The following is a 19533-nucleotide window of genomic DNA, read 5'->3' as shown; positions in this document are numbered from 1 at the left end:
TGGTGTTGAATGAAAATTAAAAAAAAAAAAAAACCTCTTTACCCTTAATCTTTCTTTTTAAGTGGTTATTTAAGAAATTTTTGGTAAAAATACTAATTCTATTTTTTATGTTTATCAAGTAAGAAATGTTACAATCCCAAAAAATCAACTATTTGCTATTTTCTAAAATCATATATTAAGAAAGAAAAAAAATGCATCTGTATGTTAAAGTCCAAACATAACCAATAAGTGTCATGTATCCTATTTAAATTAGTTATGTAAGTTGAGATACATAAGTGAGGTCTCCTGAAAAGTAAAATAAATTTTAATGAAATTTACGCATTCCACATGCACAAAATGTATTTTGCATAACAGTCAATGAAAAGCAATATTAAAGGAATGAGATGGGTTACCAGAAAAATAGTACGAAATATATTTTATTATTTAAATATACTTTAGTGTTTGGTGTTTAGTGTTAAGAGCTAAAGGAAAAATATATTTTTCTTTGAACTAAAATATATGGAACTTGTGTTTTCCCTTCATTAAATAAGTGTTAACAAAGAAGAATAAAAATTCACAATGACTGAATTCATTTAATGTAGAATGCAGAGGAATAACAAAAGCATGAGCATTTTATCAGGTTACATTAATTAGCTGGCTTAAGATCTGTATGACTAATATTGACATACTGTTAAACTTTGAAAAATTTACATCTTTCAGTGCACACATAATTACCTATCTCTAACATAATATATAAGACATAATTTAAAAGTTTTCAGAATCCATATTAAAAGGTGTTATGAAATAATCAGGTGCCATTAACACCCTGTATCAGACTTAGCAAACATCATATGTTTTAGCTCCTTTTAATTTAGTTCTATCAAACTCATAAGCATTTTCAGTAAACCTGAAAAATAAAGTTGCTTTTCTTAGAAAGGAAACCTCTGAGGTCATGATTAAGGTTATTCATAGGGCACTGTGGGGATCTTGACTTTATTGCAGCTGCTGAAATAACTGTGTCTGGGCTATCACCAGAATCCCTCAGTGTTCAGTACTGACAGTGGAGCAGGAGTGGGAGAGGAGGGAAGGGAAGGGGAGGGGATGGGAGGGGGAGGGGAGGGGACGGGAGGGGAGGGAAGGGGAGAGGAAGAGGGAGAGGAGCAGGGGAGGCAAGGCGAGAGGCATGGAAGATAAGGGAAATGTACTGAGGTGAATTTTGGAAACCATAAACACAAAAGAATATCTGCTACCTTAGCAACTGAAATATGCTCAGTACTTGGCTCAGTGCTTTTTATAAAATCCAGATAAGTATGGTTATTATCTTCAGTGTTCAGATGGAATTGAATTCAGAACAGTTCCACACTACAGTGGTCATGTTCATTAGAGAGGACCAAACAAATTTCATTAATGATGTTTTCACTTAGAAATTGTCTAAGCAATCTGTTACAGATACTAATAGTTAATTTTCTATCATGCATTACAGTCTATGTAATAATTTCATTTGTGATTGAGTCTTACAAGAATGTCACAAGCTGGTTATCATTACATCCACATGCTTAAAAAGATCAGAATAGGTAAGGTTATTTATTTGAATCTCTATTGCTTATTATCTGTGTGTTAATAGCTAAGTTCAAATCCATACATGCCACACAACACCAAAAACTTCAGCAGAGGCACAAAAATTTTGATCTTGACTTCTAGCATAGTACTCAAAATGTTCCAAAATTTTTTTTTGCTCCAAAATTTTTGAATGAAACAATTCTGAATGAATATGCTGAATCATTATATTTCTTAAGAAAACAGTGGTAATGATACCCACTTGACAAGATTATTGTTAAAACTACATATATAAAATACTATCTAAATTATCAAAGTACTTGGCACAGGATAGAATTCTCAGTAATTCTGTTTTCATGTCTTCACCTGTTATACTTTAACATAAAGAGAAAAAAAAATCTGTTTTTAAAAGTCACAGCTGTATACAGGTAAAACCTCCATTTCTCTCCATCCTTAGTTATTATCACACATAATTTGTTAATGGTAAATATAGCATTTTGATGTTAATAAATTTTTGTGTATTCAGTCATATTTTTTGCCTACATTTATGCAATATTACCTACTTCTAAATAATTATCACAAAATCTATTGAACTTCTTTCTCACAACTGCAAATATGTAATGTCCCATTTAATGGATGAGATACTAAAACCCCCCAAAAGTTAAGGTACTTGCTCAAGTAAAATTAATGAGTCAGTGGGGAATCAACATAAAATTCTTGATTCTTTGGACTCCTACTTCATTTTTCTTTCTATTTACTCCTTTTCAATCATCCCAACCTATGTATTAACTTGGGGTAGTATAAAATTTGATGGAACAGAATTTTTTGTCCACTTGCACATAATCAGAAAAATGTTTACTGTACTATGGTTTAATGTGACTTGTAATCACTATATTTAAATTGAAATTTTTAAGGATGAATTTCCCATGTTTGCTGATATGTATTAATCATGGATGGGAGATACCTGTGCTTTGGGCTACTTTATCTGCCTTCACCTGTAGCCAATTCTGCTACCAGATTGAGACATTCTTTTCCATGAACACTGATTTCACTTCTAAACCCTTCTAAACATATACATAATCTTAGGCAGCTGCTACCAATCAATCAGATCGTCCCTTGAAAATATCTGTATGTCTATATACATACATACAAGTTGATTTATGTCTTTATGCACATAGAATAAATTTCTTCTAAATGCTAATATAGAGACAAAACTTTTAAACTTATTTCCTTGTGTTCTGGATCCAAAAATATCTGATAAGACATAAAATAATACAAATATTTAAAATCCTGAATTCATGTTAATTTATTCATTTAAATGATTATAACTGCCTTTCATGATCTGTGCAGATCCTTGGCTATACTTCAAACCAGCGGCCCACTTAATTTAACTGACAGAGTTTACCTCAGGAAAAATGGCCTCTACCTACTAACAGTGGTACAACCATTGTAGGGACTGCTTACCATTCACTCATCTTTTGTCCGTAGTACCCAGGACAATGTTTGTTGCATAGTCATTTCTCAATCCATATTTATTTAAGGAATGAGTGCATGAAATGTGTGAAAGAAGGAGGGAAGAGAAGAGAGAAGTTCTAAGGGAGGAAGGAGAAAAAAGAAGAAATGTAAGAAGGAAAGAAGGGGAAAGGAAAAGAAAGAAAAGGAATAGAATGAAATGGAAAGAAGGAGGGGAGTTTAATCATGATGATTCAGAAGAAGAAAAATTTCAATTCATTCAAAAGGAATTCAAGAGGAATTAACATGAAAACAAATCTGCACAAATAAGTTGACTTATTGAGTATAAGTATATATGCTAAAACTGTTAATTACCTTTTGTGTATATAAATCATCAAAAGGAACCCATTTTTGCTTTATTCAGGTGTACTGTCATTTTCTACCCACTTGCTTTACATAAGATTTTCAATGCTTTACATAAAAATGTCAGTATTCAAAAGCAAATATCATTAATTTGTTTCTAAGTCCAGAAGCAAAGAATGGTGTTTAATATAACACTGGACAAAAATGATGATAGAGTAATAAATTCCTTATGCAATTACTAAAATAACTTAGTAGATTGATACTTACCAGGATATCTTTTCCAGCCCACTTGCATTCATCCCTTCTGGTGTAAGACACTGGCCACACAATCTAAGGGCAGAGAAGAAACATTATTTTCTGCCAATTAAGTTTTCTAAGAGATCCAACCTTATAGTCTGTTAGAACAAGTGGAGCAACTTAGATAAAGAAAGTTCCATAAAGCATTATGTGGCAGGAACCTCTTAGTTTAAGACTTTGCAGTGGCATCAGTCAATTGGCATGAACTTAACATCTTTCACTCTCTGTCTACCCATTAGGCTTTGCTGTATAAATGAAAGTTGAGCAACACAGAAATTTATGCAGTCAGTAGATGTAAGCAGTGTGCAATGCAAAGAATTGTAAGGCAGGTTGGGAAAGGGAGATCATCCTGAGACCACGTGAGAATCTAGTGAAGACAGATAGAAATAAGCATAGAATGTGGCTTGCAGTCTTCTAAATGAATTGGTCTTTATCATAAAATAGTGATTTTGAAATGTTAACATCAGGTACTCTGGATCCATTTCTGTCATTCAAATCTCAGCATGACATGCTATAATGAGCAACTGATAGGGTTAGAAAAACCCATTTTAGAAAGGAGTTTTTTTTTTTTTTTGGACAGGGAAAATAGGTAAGAGTAGCACTACATAATTTCAGGAGATAAAGGAGGAAATGAAGAAGCAAATAGATAGCTCTAAAAAAAAAAAATCACCTTCCCCACTGTGGGCAAAACTCAGACTAACTGTGTAATAACTGTATTTTCATCCCTGATATTTGGTCTTCATCTTTCCAGAGGTTCCTGTATTGTTTGAATACAGTGACAGTGGTAGATAAATCAGGTGACAGTGGTAGATAAATCAAGGCATGACTCATGGCTTAGAGAATTGTAGATGCATTTCCCTCAATAATATTAATTCAAATACCCTCATCTAAATTTTAATATAAAATTTTCCAGTCCCCTAAGCAATTCCCATGACTCCTATCTGTACTGGAGTAGAGCAATTGTAATTTTTTTTTATTCATCTTTCTTTTCTGGTAACATTAGTTAATTTCAGGGAAAAAAAAAAAAGTCATATGTAAAAGAAAAATCCAGAGATGATGGCAGTTAATCATCCATGTCTGCTAGAAAGCTTTTAGTCTCAAAATGACTGATTATCATTCATTTGGGAACCTCTAGATAATTCAGTATAAATGGTCATAAACTTGGGCAAAGGCTGTGATAGTCAATCTAGGGAATTAAAAAGCAAAATATAACACATTTATAAACAAGAATTTAGGACATATTGAAATAACCTATGATGACATGGCAAATGCATTTCAGGTCCATATCACAATAAAAAGCCCTAAAAATTTTTGGACATGGATTTACTTTTACCATTTGAAGCTCTTAATTTATGTATTCTTTTCCTTTTCATGTACTTTTCTTTTCATGTGTGCCTGTGTATGTAAAGTAAAACATACACAGGAGGAGGATCAAATATAAATTTTCTCTGGGACACAAAAATAATATATAGAAGAGCTAAGATTTATTGCCTGTATATTCAGCTTTCCAGCTGGATTGTGCAAGAATCACAGATTATTAAAACAGATAACTTTTTAAATTGAAAAGGGCAGGTTGTTTTCTCGTAGTCTCCTAGCTCTTGATTATCAGCATTGACACAACATGGGCCTCATTTTGTGATTTCTCTCTTATGACAAATATTAATAAAAAGTAATTTTGCTAACATTCATGCTAAATTCTCTCATATTTAGAGGGGTGTGTACTCCCAACTTGTTACAGATCAGGGTAAAAAAATATTAGCTTAAAGATCTGGCATGAGTAAAATAAATTCTGGTGTAGAAAGTGCTCTTTTGGAAAGCAATTTAATGAGAATAACTATAAGTCAACGGAACAAACATATATATTGTCCTTCCAATAGCATCTATTTCTATGAAGAATAATTCCCATCTTTTGGTTAGATTTGTTAACCTGTTGATATTTTTTCTTCTTGCTCAAAAACTTCTCAGTTAACAGTGACTAAATTTCTTACCCTCATATTCAGAGTGCTTCATGATCTATTTTAGACTTTCCCTTCTTTAGGCTTCTATACATCTACCCATGGTAGCTCTTCTTACTCATTATCGAATAAGCATTTATGCCTTAAGGAGATTGAGACCTTTACCAAGGCCAAGAATCTTTTCATGGTCCTTCCAAGCCTGAGACTGTGTTTTTGTCTCTTAACAGGGATTGGCCTAGTATTTACCTTTATGCTCATACATCTTTAGTATTATCTTGTACGTTCCTCAAGAATTACTGATGACATACCCTAGTGCCCCCTATAGAGTTTATCACAGTAGTAGATGCTTAGGAAAAAGTTGTTGAATAGTATTACATATAGGTTAAAAAGAGCATTAATAGACAATATAGACAAACAGATATAATCCTTAAGTAAACTATATTTACCCTTATAAAGAGTGTGATATAATTAAAATTAAATAATGTATTGAATCGAATGCTTTAAAATTAGAAATATGTCTTCTATTATTAGAATAATGATCTGAATCAAGAGCCTATAAGAAGAACACTATGACACTGGGCAAGTCACTTAACTTTTATTTAACCCATTATTTCAGTATATGTTTATTACAAGTGATGCATCCTGGGCACACAAATGTCTCTAGGATTTTTCTTACCTATAAAATAGTAGGTTGTTTATATGACAATTTAGTTCTTTTCAATTTTAGAGCCAACTGAATATATAAACCAAATTAAGAATATTTATTCAGAAAAAATGTTGAATACATTAAACATATATTCTGAGGTGAGATGTGCTCAAATATTTTCTATTTATAGATACATAGATATATACAATAAATACATAGATATAAGAAGTATATACATATATTCATATATATGGATTTCATAAAATGATGAAATTTCTATAAACACTGAAAATTTGAACTGATATAACCTCCTGTTATTAAAATATGTAGTCTTCCTAATCATCTTAGATTTTTCATTCATTTTATAAAGGATGGTTGTCTTTCACTAAAACAACAAAAACTTATTTTTTGACGTTTACAAAAGCTGCTAAGATAAATATTTTTATCATTTCAGAAAAAACAATGGATAATCAGTTTTCTTAGATAGTAGATAACCTTAGGGATATTGTTAATCTGACGAAGCTTCAAAATCTAATATATTGAAAAATCAAAACAAGAAATATCCAAGGTGATTTTTAAATGTTATATCTTAATTCCAGAATATATCATTAAGGGCATTGCCATTTTATTTGACTATATGTTACGAATCAAATCTCTTAATATATAGTCAGAATTTTAATGTTTGGGTAACAGAAGAAAAGTAAAAGTCTTAGGTTTAGCGGTATACTCTATTAGAGATATGAATCAGCCCTGAAATTAAATCTTCACTTTATCCCAAAACAACATTCTCCAACCAGAAAAAAAGCTTTTTACAATTCTGTTACTTTTTAGAAATAACTGTCCAATATGTTACAGTTTATAAGAAGTTGAGGTTGTATGCACCCTAAAAAGCATGTTATATTACCACTCTTGGGAAAGCTGTTGCATAAAGATCCTTGTTCCTCAGAGAACTGACAGGAAATACCGACTGAAAAAAAACTGTTTCACTTAGAATACAGCATATAGACTCAGTAGCACAATTTCCACTAATCTGTCAATCCATGTTTATTTTCCAAACTGTATAGCTTATTAATTAAATAATCCAGAAACACAATAAAGTATATTAAAAATACTGATAGAAAGCTAGTGTCTAAATGTCCATATTTGCAAAAACCTGACACTGAAAACTGATCTTTGGGTTTGGCCAACTTTTTTGTTTAAAAGGCCAGATAGTACATATTTTAGGCTTTGTGATTCAGATGATTTCTATCACAACTACTCAGCTCTGCCATTGTAGAATGAAAGCAGATATAGACAATATGTAAATGAACGAGAGTGCCTGTGTTCTAATAAACTTTCCAAACGCAGGCAACGTTCAGATGAGGCATGTGTATGATGAGTGATGAACTCTGCATGTGCTGGCAATATAGAGAGATATGTAAATTATATATAAATATATATACCTAGTACATGAAATCAATTATGATATATTTCTATAATGCTTTAGGTATTTAATTTTATGCAGGAAAAATGATAGAACTGTGGAAGAACAAGCTAAAGTTAGTATTTCTTATAATGATCACTGAAAATACTACAGTTTCCTCCCTGATAATTTTGACGGTTTACTACATCCACTGATTTGTGACAGATCAGTGCATTATTTTTGTGTCTGAAAAGATAAAATATTAAACAAATTTTTTCAGTTGTCACACTGTTAAATAGCTAGAAAATTCTATATAACTTGAATTGTTTCAAAAGAATTATAGTACATATATTAGAATAAAGATACCTTTTGAAAATCCTTGATATTAACCAGGTTGAATGAAAACATGTGATCCTTTGCTCCAACATACAGCCTACTCCGTTCCTCATCCAAAAGGAAGGTATGATAACTGGAGCTGTTGGCCAAGCCATTGAAAGTGATCACATTGTTGGATTCCAACATTTCTGCAAGGTAACAAAGCAAGACATTGGGTGTTAATGTGAGGTCCTATATGAGCACAGACTATCGGTACATGGTAATGTGGCTACTGCCTGCTGTAGTTACCAATCAGTGGTTATTCTTTGTGGTACTAAAAAATATACAGGACTTCTTTACATTTCATTGAAGTGGGAGTTATACTCCCATTAGTTTGCTGATTTCATATTCAAGACCACACACTCCTACACAAGAAAGGAAATACCTTGTCCAAACAATTGGGCTGGTGCAATCTCTGCATGTAGTAATAGATCAGAATGGTCACTTTGTATACAAAATGTCTTTAACTTTACTAAGACTTGTTTAAGTGGTTTCATTTGCTCCAAGTCATTGCTAGAAGGATAAGCATAGGGACCAACAGAGCAGAGGTAGTGTGGGGAAAACACTGTTCAACCTCCTAGGTTGTTTGAGGCCTCTTTTTATTTATGTCTTTTTGACCATTAAATCATTAACTTCACCGTCTAAATCCTTCGTAATACTTTGTAACTGACATATATAATAGATCAACTTTAGGCTTTTACGAAAACACTGAATTAAATAAATTTTACTACATGACCCCAATTTTTCAGTTTGTTATTGATTTCCAATTTGCTTTTGTTGTGAACAGGCAAATACTGAACTTTTTTAGAACTACACCTTAAGTGACAAAAACATCTTCAGATAGAAATAACAGTAAGTCCACCTTTTCACTAGAGAGGTAAGTGTTGATCATCACCGAAGAGGTTTTCTTTATCTGCTTCAATTGAAATTAGGTTTATATATATATATATATACACACTACCACAACCCATCTCTCATGGGATAGAAATGTTGAGGAGTCTCCAGAAATGTGTCCTGAATCAATGATTCAGATTTTTACCGTGCACACACAGAACCTTTTCATCAGCCTCCATAAAATGTAGAATGTGCCTTCCAAGGAGAGGAAGCCGAAATGAAGACCCTTCCGCTTCAATGTCCCAGCCCTATCCCAGGACATGAGTCATTTGATAAGTTGCCTGCTTTATTTCTCTTATTGCCTTTTCCATCTTATCAAAAATATTATTTTAATAGAGAATAAAGTTCAAACTCCTTAACTTAGCCTTAAAGGTCAGATCAACACCATCTACGTTTAGACCCCACCTCAGTACTCTTTCTCATGTCCACAACCCTCCAGGAAAACATGCTCTGTGGTCGTCCACTTATTAGCATTTCCTGCCATTGTTCCTGACACCTACAACTATATGCCACGTAGAGAAAATAGTATCACTCTTCCAAGCTAGTTCAAATGCAATCCCTAAGAATTCTCATAGAATTAATTTATTTGTAATATTTTGCTTGAATTACTCATAATCTGCATCACACTGTCAATTATTACAATCATTCCTATAAATGACTTATCTACCAGAATTAACATTCCCTCACGTAAGGAGATATATAGTTAATAGCTCATCGTCCACAACTCACATGGTTTCTTTTCCATATTACCAGGTCATGAATATTAAATTGAATGCTTGCCTGTCTATCTATGTACCTACCTACCTACCTACCTATACATCTTACACACAAAATTAGAAGAATTAATTGTTAATACATTGTTAAAAGATGCTTTTCTAATTTCTTCATGAGAAACAGTACAATACTGGGCTTCTCTTATCTTATTCTCTACCTCTGACAAAAAAAAAAAAAAGGAAGGAAGGAAGAATAGAAGGAAGGAGGGAAGGAAGAAATAGATCAAGGGAGCTTCATTCATGCAAGTCATCATCAGAAATAAATGAGAGCTGTGAGTCTCCAGAGAGAAAGAACAGAGAATCCACCACATGATATCTGAATGTAAATGCCATTCCTCTCACGAAATGATTGTAAAGGATCAATGCTACAGAGAGTCAATGTAAGACTGATATTTCAGGCACCCTGAGCTGTGTGAGGATGGAAAGGGCTATTACCAGAGACAGGGGCTGTATCACTGGATATATTCATGCATTGACTGAAAGGTTGTATAAAGAGATCTGTTTATCAAATAGACTAGATAACCTTCACTCTTTTTTCCAATTCTAAACGCTATAATTCTACCCTAATATCAGAGAGACTAAACTATAGGTAGCTAGGCAAACTAAAAAAATTTTAAAAGCCAGCTGAGTCTAAACAAAGAAAATTACATAGAGATATTAATCATTGGGAGGGTCATTTAAGAGACACAAGGATTGATTTTAATTTGAAATGCATAGAAACCATGTAAGAGAGGTCTAAGCATAACGTGGAAGTTGTTATAGGAAGACAACTACTACAGCCATAGAACATGGAGTCACAGTTATAGGTGAAAACACAAGTACCACCTCAGTACGTACAAGGTGTGTAAACTAGCATGAGTTCCTTACACTACCTGGGCCTCGAGTTCTGGAAGATGGGGTTAATAATAAATCTCCCAAGAGTTATTATGAAGGTGAAATTAGATAATTCATAAAAAATTACTGCAATAGTTTGCATAGTAAACACTCAGTTAAAGATTACCTGTTTGTGTAAGTAGAGGTTAAATATTAATATGTTTGATCTTCTCGACTACAAGTAGGAAATTAGGGTCTAGATGGAGCTGAATGAAAAAAGTACTTTTCTACTTTCTTACCAAGTGTGCTAACTTGTTAACATCAGTAATTTTGTATGGGGAAGGGATAAATAAGAAGAGCACTATGCTCCTTGATTTACATTAATATTAAATGTAATGGTCATATTAAGAACAGTATTCTTTTTTGTTTGCCAACTTATGTACGCTGAACTTTAAATAGCAAAAATAATGACTTTCTATATCACAATTTTAAACAATGAAAATATTCATACAATTGAAAAATATGTTACAGGTTGAGTTCAGGGAAAATTATTGGTTCCTAGGTACCGACAACTTAGAGAAAGTCTTTAGTCATCTACGTGTGAAATCACTCTAGAAACAAACTACACTTTAAAAAATGTTACTGCTGGATCATTTCATTAAACAAAAAGGCAATTTTTCCTGGAGTACAGGTTAGCAGCTATTCTACATTCGTTTCAAATGTACTTAACTCTGCCTCATCATTCCTTTCGCTGCAATTTCTTTAGATGTTCCTCTGTATCAGGGACTTTACACACTGCTTTGTAACTGAGAGAGGAGTCTTTTTGAGACCTTCTTGGCAGTGAGCCAGGGCAAATTCTGGATTGCTTAGATTATCTCACCACTTTTCAGGGTGAAAAAACCTAGGTTAAAATCAGAGATTTTTTCTCAAAGTCTAGATTTCACATTTTTAAATATTCTGTTTTCCTTTATGATTTTTAACTTAAATGTATGATTTTATTTTCCTTATATGTAGACATGTACAGCTGCAATTGATATTAAATAACTTCAACTTGGACTTTACTCCTTTAGAGTCAAAGAATTTTAGGTGTTTCTTTTCAGCTTCTGTTATGTAAATCTTACCATTACACAAATTGGTATTGGAACTAAAATTAATATTCAGTAATATGAGATGTTTAATACTCCACTACTTTCTTACATCTTGCCTATGTTCACATTTAGTCAAACAACAACAAATGTTACTTCAGAAAAACCTAAATTTCTATAGAATCAGCTCGACTTTGGTGAATCCTAGTAGACTAAAGCATACAAAGGTACTAATTCTTTTTGGGTGCAATTCAGTTTTTCCCTTGTTGAGACATTACTTCAACTTCTACATGCTGTGTCAACCACAGAGAAAAGTAAATGTAGGACTGTAATCAAAAGTGCCATTTCAGACAAGCACTCTTAATGAACTATGTATTCTTAAATTTGAAAGATAATTAAGCAAACATTTTGTTTATTCCAGATTCACCAAATGATTTAGTGTTTCTATAATTTGCTTAATGACAAAATGAAAGATAAAGTGGTCACAAGGCCAAGCAAATAGTCTGTATTCAATAAATGCTACCTATTATCACATTATTATGACAGGCTATAAGACAATGCAGACAGTAAGCATAAGTGTACAGATGTTCTGGAAGGGAAAATCAATTCATATAATTTCAAGCAGCATTGTTTTCAATTATAAATAGATTGCATCCTCTTGTGATGTAATACTAAAAAATCTTATGAATCTTATGACATTCAAGACACAAAGTCCATTTGACAGATTTTTTAAATCTAATATCATGCAGCAAAAGGAGAAAAGAAATTTTAATCGATCTGTTCTTTAATCAGAATATCCTATCAAATAATCATGGGAGAAGAACTGTGATTCTCTTCTTATGAGTCAATTGTCATTTTCATTATAATTATTTATTTATAAATTTTCAGATTTGCCTTTTCCCCCGGAATTCATCAGGATCTCTAACGTAGCTCTATTTGAATAAAGAAAAAGGAAAAGACATTGTTAGCAGTCACTATCAGTACGTTATTTAAGGTACTGAAAAATTATTTTATAAGTTAATGCTCTTCTTGTATATTTAATATACGAAAAAAAAAAAGGTGACAAAATTTACATCAAAATCACATATGTAGATTCAGCTCTACATAAGAAAGTTGTATAGTTCCTGTGGTATCTTATCTTTAGGATAAGCACAGATTTATACAGATGATTAAATTACAATGATCGAATCAGATTTCAAAAAGGTAATAAAGTGAATACTGCTTTCTAGAATGCAAGACTGCCCAGAACTAGACTTTTTTATAGTTGGATAGAGAACTGCTGTACACTTAACCTCAAATCCAAACAATAGCCATCCTGTTCTCTATATTTCTGACTTCCATGACATTTCTATTTCTCTCCTCCTTCCTTTCTCCCTCTCTTCAATACCCTCCCTTCTCTAAGTTTTATAGCATGAAAGGTAGTAGGACCCCACCAGTTGCTGGACTCTAATGAACTGCCTGTATTCATTGATGGCTTTAGGCTTATGTCCTTTTTCCATGACTTGAACTTTGTCCTTTTCATAGAACAAAGATGCTATTTAAAGTAGTCAAAGTTTGGGTCTATATGATGCCAAAATATTTTGACATTTTAAATGATGATCACATCTAGATATTTGTAAATATTGGAAAGTTCATCAAGGTCCCAAAATTTTGAGATTCTGTATTTCATCGCTCCCTAGATTATTATTTAAATTTCCAAAAACAAAATAAGGGCTGAAAGGAAAGGCTGCACTATAAAAACAAAACAACAAAACAAGTGCTATTTACTATCATTATCATTTCATACTTAATCAGCAAAAAGTTTAGAAAGGACCAAAAAAACACAAATAAAGAATAATTTTTAGAGATTAATAAAGTTATATTGTGGGAAAATTCACCTTATTTTTCTGACTTTATTTTGTTCATCGAAGACTAGTTTTTTAACCTTATTACACGGAAGTGTAAGAGGACATGAATAAAAACCAGTAGACAGAAGAGAAAATAGAAAGGAAATAAGTTTTCAGTGCCTATTATGTGCCAAAAAAACTGCTGAATGATTTATTAGTATATTTATGTAAGGCCCACAACAACAGTTTGAGGTGGAAATTTTCATTTCCATATTTTCTCATGAAGGAATTGACTCAGATAGATATTGGGAATATCCTAGGTCAAGATTCTAATTCCTGACACCAGAGGCCAGGCTCTGTCCTCCTCTGCACTACCTCTAAGAAGGCAGAATTTTTGAGAATACTAAGAAATGATCATTGAAAAGAAAAAGTGAGAAATATAAGAATATACTTTGGAGAACACTAAGAACTGATTGTTGAGAAGTTTGGTTACCTCTCACTATCACATAATTCACCTTAGTTAAGAGTTTCTTAAATATTTATATTATTTTATTTGCTCTGTACTTGGTCTTTTTATACAATAATAACTCTGTGTATAGTCTTATCCACAACTATGGCTTTCGTCACCAGCAGTATTTTGACATGTCTCATATGTATGTCTTCAAAGACAGATTTTCCCCCCAAAAGCCAAACAAAGGCTTACTAGTAACCTCTATTTACATATTGCACAAATATCTCAGAGTCTGCAGGAATTGATCAGAACTCACTCCCTTTTCTTTTTTCCATTTACATCATCACCTTTCTGCACATTTTTAAATTGGTTGCAAGTATCACTCATCCACAGAATTGTACAAACCAGAGCCTCTTCATCATCCAGAGACCCATTCCATCACTTCAGTTTTGTTCAACACTATAATTTCTCCTGTAACTTGCTTTTGCTTATATCCTCACTGCCACTGTCATAGTTCAATTCCTTATAATTTCTTCCCTTGATTATTCTAATTATCTTCTAACAGAACTTCCTTTCTAGGTTTATACCAACAAGCCATGTTATGCACTGCCTCCAGAATAATCTTTCTACAAAACAAATATCCCAGGTATGATGTAATTAGTAACTAAAATGTAACGAATCACAAACCTTCCATCCATAAATACTTTATTACATAAACAAGCTGTAGGAGTTTATATGGCTATAAAATTACTGGAAAATGTCCATAAAAAGCAGAAGTACAGCTAAAGTACAAAAGCAGCAGCAACATCACAACACTTATATGCCAAGTACTGTTCTAATAACACACACATGCTCAGTATTTATTGTGTGCATTACCCTTCTACTAAAGGAAATCACTGTAGGTAAACTACAGTGAAAGCAGGAGTAGAAGGTGTGAACATCATACTCCACTGTGTCTTTGATGGAGTTTCACAAGATACACACCAAGCGCCAAAATATGAAAGAATATATTTTCCTAGAAGAAAATATATTTAAAAATGTGAAGCTTGTTTTCAAGTCAAAACAACAATTGTATACTCCAACAGTGAGAGAGTGAACTCCTCCAGCTCGCTCACTCACTGTCAGGAGATAAAAAGTTGACCAAAATGCAACTGAAAAGCATAGGAAAGAGGAACTGACAAAGAAGAGCGAGGATTCAGTCTTGTTGCCAAAGTTCCAAACTAAGTAATAACAAAATCAAATTTTCATTGAAAGAGATGAAATTGATTGGGAAGATAAGAATAAAAGATAGGAAATAAAACCTAAAAATAAACATATCTGCAGACTGAAATGTCACCATCTTCCAGGAAAATCTAATCTTACAGAGGATCAGTTATGGAACTTCCTAAATAAAGAATATATTTGGAATCCATTAATAAAAACTCAGTCACCTATTGAAGGAAAGTTATCAGGTGGGCTTCATCCTTATTGAAAGCAAGATTATTTGCCAGAAAACAAAAAAGGAATTTGTGCAAATACCCAACTGAAAACATACGTGGCTCAAAAAGTTTATACTCAGCAAGAAAGAGAGGCAATATCAGACATTGTGAAACTTGCAAGGTTTAAGGATACAGACCACCCATCAATTCAAGAAACTACAGCAATAACAACTTCTTAGTAATATAGTCATTCAAACAAGGAATGGATCAAACTTGAAAGCACAGATATTACATCACTTGCCTCTTTAAAACCTGCCTAGAAATTTCCAACGTATCATTTGAGCCCTTTGTATGTTCCACACGTTTTTGGGCTCGTTCACCAGTAGATTGTGCGTGTGTATGTACCTATATATAACGATTTATAAATATATATATTTACACACACACACACACACATATGCATGGGTAGAATTGTTTCCAGTTACCTCAATGGTCTGCTATCTAGAGTTACCACAGCTTAGAATGTGGTCTATCTCCCAATGGTTTCCGTGTTCACTTACCGTGTGAACCTACTCAGATTTCAGAATCTAGGTTACGCCTCTCCTGTGAATTCTCCAGCCTTCTAAGGGACAGTATATCATGCCTTCCTTTGTGAAACAGTACCATGTAATAATGTAGGTTAATCACCGCTTTATCTTTTTGGCTCCCTTTCTAGAGTTAAAATATGCTGCTTTTACCTATATTTGTATTCCTAATCCTAGAACCTTTTCCTGGTATATACCTAGTCTTGGCACATAGAAGCAAGCGTCTCAAAAAATAGTATTTGAAACACCTTTTTAAAAAAAAGGCAGCAAAAACTCAGAAAAAGTAAATATAATAACATCTAGGAATAAGTAAATGTTGTGATATGTATTATATGTCAGATTATAGACTAGATTTTCTAATTATATATTACATTCAAATAACCAATAAAATTATGCCATCTAAACCCTAAATTATTTATAATGTGGCTATAAAATGGCTATTTTAAAAAATTCTATGTGCTAAGCACTACTATAGTCATTTTATATATAATAATCATATGAATAAAGTTTTTCAGAGTTTTGTTTAGTAACATTAAACACAGAAATTATTGCAATAGCAATAGTTTATTGCTATAGTTTATAGCAATAGTTTAACTGGTCCCCTATCTTCAATTCCTCTCAATCTTAACATATTGTTCAAGGCATTATTATAAAAATTGACCAGAGCCAATTTCAAAAATGTAATGTTTTTATTTTTAAAAAAAAGCACCTACACCCACCATCACCTTCGCTCAGTCTCCCTAATAAAAGTCACAGTCCCTAATCTTCCTTTGCTACCTTGTTCTATGCCTATAAGTTCCCACAATTCTATCAGAAATGGCCACTTTACTCTTCTCTAAATCTAGCCTCCCGCCTCTTGCTTCTAGTTTATTTTCCATGTTCTCATGCTTCAAGGTACAGTTAGAAGCCATCTCTCCTATGAAAGCCTTGAGAATTAGTAGGTATCACTCCTACTCCTACTGATGCCTCACACACTTTGACCATTACACACACGAATGCATTAATTGCATGCCATTTATCTGCATGGGCATTAGACTATGTGTTTAGTTCTTTTAGATATAAAGTTACCACAGTGGCATATGGGTCTAATTATCTGTAGAGGAAATGACTAACTAGATAATTAATTATTGAATTTGAGATCTACTTTAGATTGTAGTCTGATTGCCTCCATTTGCAAAAGAGCATGAGTGACTCTACCATTAACAGTTGCAGAGGCCAGGTTTAAATTCAGGTCTCCTAGCTCTCAGTTCAATCCTCTTTCTAAATAAATCTCTGAAAAATTGTGACTTTAATTTTTTCTCCTTATTTTTGCTGCCTGATAGCTGATGGCAATAAGTTTAGGGCACAGGCATATAATCAAAAAAAAAGTTGGAAACAATTTACAAAATAACTAATGCATAATGTTAATTTTTACTTCTTGGAAGAATAACAATGAAAGTTTAAATGTCATTATTATATAAATCAACTAAATGTGGACAAAAATTATTAATACAAACATATATTATAACTGATCACTCATTTCTGTGCAAGATGATTAGTCAGTAAAAATTTAGAATTGAAATGTAGATATTTCTTTTACAATTCAAATCAGTTTAATTTGGTGCTTTAAGTGATGGGCTAATGATCTAGGATTAAAATTTGTTTCTAGATTCTGTCTTTTGTTTTATTTGTAAGGCTCCTTTACAGGCAGGTTTCCATCATCAATGAGTTCACCAGCAACTGTGCATTAACTGCCTATGAGTGGTAAGAATTGTATCATTAGCAAAGTAAAAAAAAGGACGCTTATCTGATTAATATAATTGAAAGTTTGATTTTTCAGGCAGTCTTGGTCATTCCATTTACATGGAATGCTGAAACCACAGCATATGTTTCAGTGTGTTCTTCAAATAACTAGCATTTCTCCACATGACTAAAAGAAAGCAAACTTATTCTGATACTTACAAATTCAATATTTCATTTCTCCAGTAACAAAACTGTGTAAAATATACACATATGGAGAATTAAATAGTTATAAACCACTTAGTCACCCATTATGTGTTGCATATGCTCACTATAAGAATTTTTTTTAACTGCTTAAGAATGATTTATTTGAATTGCCTTAATGCTGAGCAAATGATCTTTTATTGAAGAAATAAACTGAGTATTTCATCAGTATTTTTCCATTATTTCCATCCCAAAACACATTTATGGGAGCAAAAAAGGTTTCCTTAATCACTGACAAAAACTGGTATGTCCAAGCATGAACTTACTAGAGAACATATGTAATTCAGTGTTTGTGGGTGTCCCTTTGTAACTGAGACAAGAATCTATTTAATTCTTAGAGCTGTGAGGAAGAGAGAAGGTCACAAAGAAGTCCAGGAGATGATGTGAATATTCCCAAGGATAAATCAAGTAACCAAATCCAAGAGGCAGCTGTGTGTGGCTGGGGATACGAATTACCTAAACCCCAGATTTGGCTGACAAAGGTGTTTACTGTATGTTTACTGAATGAATGAATAGATGGATTTCCAATTAGGTGGATAAAATGGATATGTTTATCATGTATAATAGTGCATATGGGTTAGATAACACATTTATCCTGCTGCCCTTACTACTCCTAGTCTCTTCATTCTCTAAACTGTATAGTATCTGAGTGCCACAAACAAATGCAATTTAAGTTTGTCAGTTGAAAAATAGAAATTGTTCACCTGAGATGTTTTTTTAATTGTCATTTCTGGGGGATGTGGGGAGGGAGGGCATTCACTTGGCATGTCCCACCTCTATAACTAGAATGAATACATTTTGATCATGAAGGCTTCAGGCTTACTTATAAAAGGATTTTGTTTGAATCAGATTTCCCTGCAGAGGGGTAGGAGGGAGATGAGAGAGGATGGTGTTGAAAACCAATGAACTCAAAGAGTCTCTAGATGAAACCACACAATGTGTTCTGGGGACATTCTAATCTTAGTGACAATAATATCCTATTTATGATGGAACTCCGCAAGTATTTTTCCCCTAATAATGTATTTAATTTTGAAGTGAGCACATTTCAGAACTAATTAAGCAATGGAAGTCAGATGCCCTAATGAAATTAGTTCATAACAATTCATTTTATAATTTTTCTACATACACAAATGAAAAGGGGGTAAATAGGATTATTATGTAGATAATTTGGGAAAAATTAAGTTTTCCTATATTCTTCTCTGCCAAAATAATTTTTTTGTAAAGTTATGATAGTACTACTTCTAAAATTAATTTTGTATAGAAACAAAATAATTTAAGAATTTTACCTTACACAGAAAATGAGACAAGTTTAAATTATTCTATTCTCTTTTCCAAAAACATTCTACTGTAAATGTATTCCAAGATTGGGTCGTGTTTAGAACTGTTCTGGGATTGAAATTAAATATAATGTGAGCCAGGTTTGGTTTAAGAGCCCAAAGGACAACTAAGTGATTCCCTAGGATGAAGCTAAAAATCCAGCTTGCTCTGTGGAAAATCCTTGCTCTCCCAGGGCCCATTAAATCAAGCACATCTCTGGACTGGACAGGACAGCAGACACTGAAGATTCTCTAGACCAATACAAGACACAGAGACGTTTATCCCCACAAGACAAACATCTAATTCAGAAACAGATTTACTTCTTTTTCAAGAGTAGGCAAAAAAAAAAAAAAAAAAAAAAAA

At 32.8% G+C, this 19533-nt stretch overlaps 1 protein-coding gene across 1 annotated transcript in view; it reads right to left on the bottom strand.

Moving 5' to 3' along the window:
* The window catches only part of SEMA3A (semaphorin 3A), a 224422-nt gene that overhangs the window by 158755 nt on the left and 46134 nt on the right, over positions 1-19533 (bottom strand). The window contains exons 2-3 of the mRNA XM_024738433.1: positions 8018-8175; positions 3619-3681 (exon numbers count right to left, since the gene is read on the bottom strand). Of these exons, the coding sequence (XP_024594201.1) occupies positions 3619-3681; positions 8018-8175 (221 nt within the window). The remainder of the gene's footprint in view (positions 1-3618; positions 3682-8017; positions 8176-19533) is intronic.

Source organism: Neophocaena asiaeorientalis, unplaced genomic scaffold (assembly GCF_003031525.2).
Source record: "Neophocaena asiaeorientalis asiaeorientalis breed wild unplaced genomic scaffold, Neophocaena_asiaeorientalis_V1.1 scaffold89, whole genome shotgun sequence".
Taxonomy (NCBI): domain Eukaryota; kingdom Metazoa; phylum Chordata; class Mammalia; order Artiodactyla; family Phocoenidae; genus Neophocaena; species Neophocaena asiaeorientalis.
Note: the sequence above shows the minus strand (reverse complement) of the source record. Positions and strands in the feature narration are given on the sequence as shown.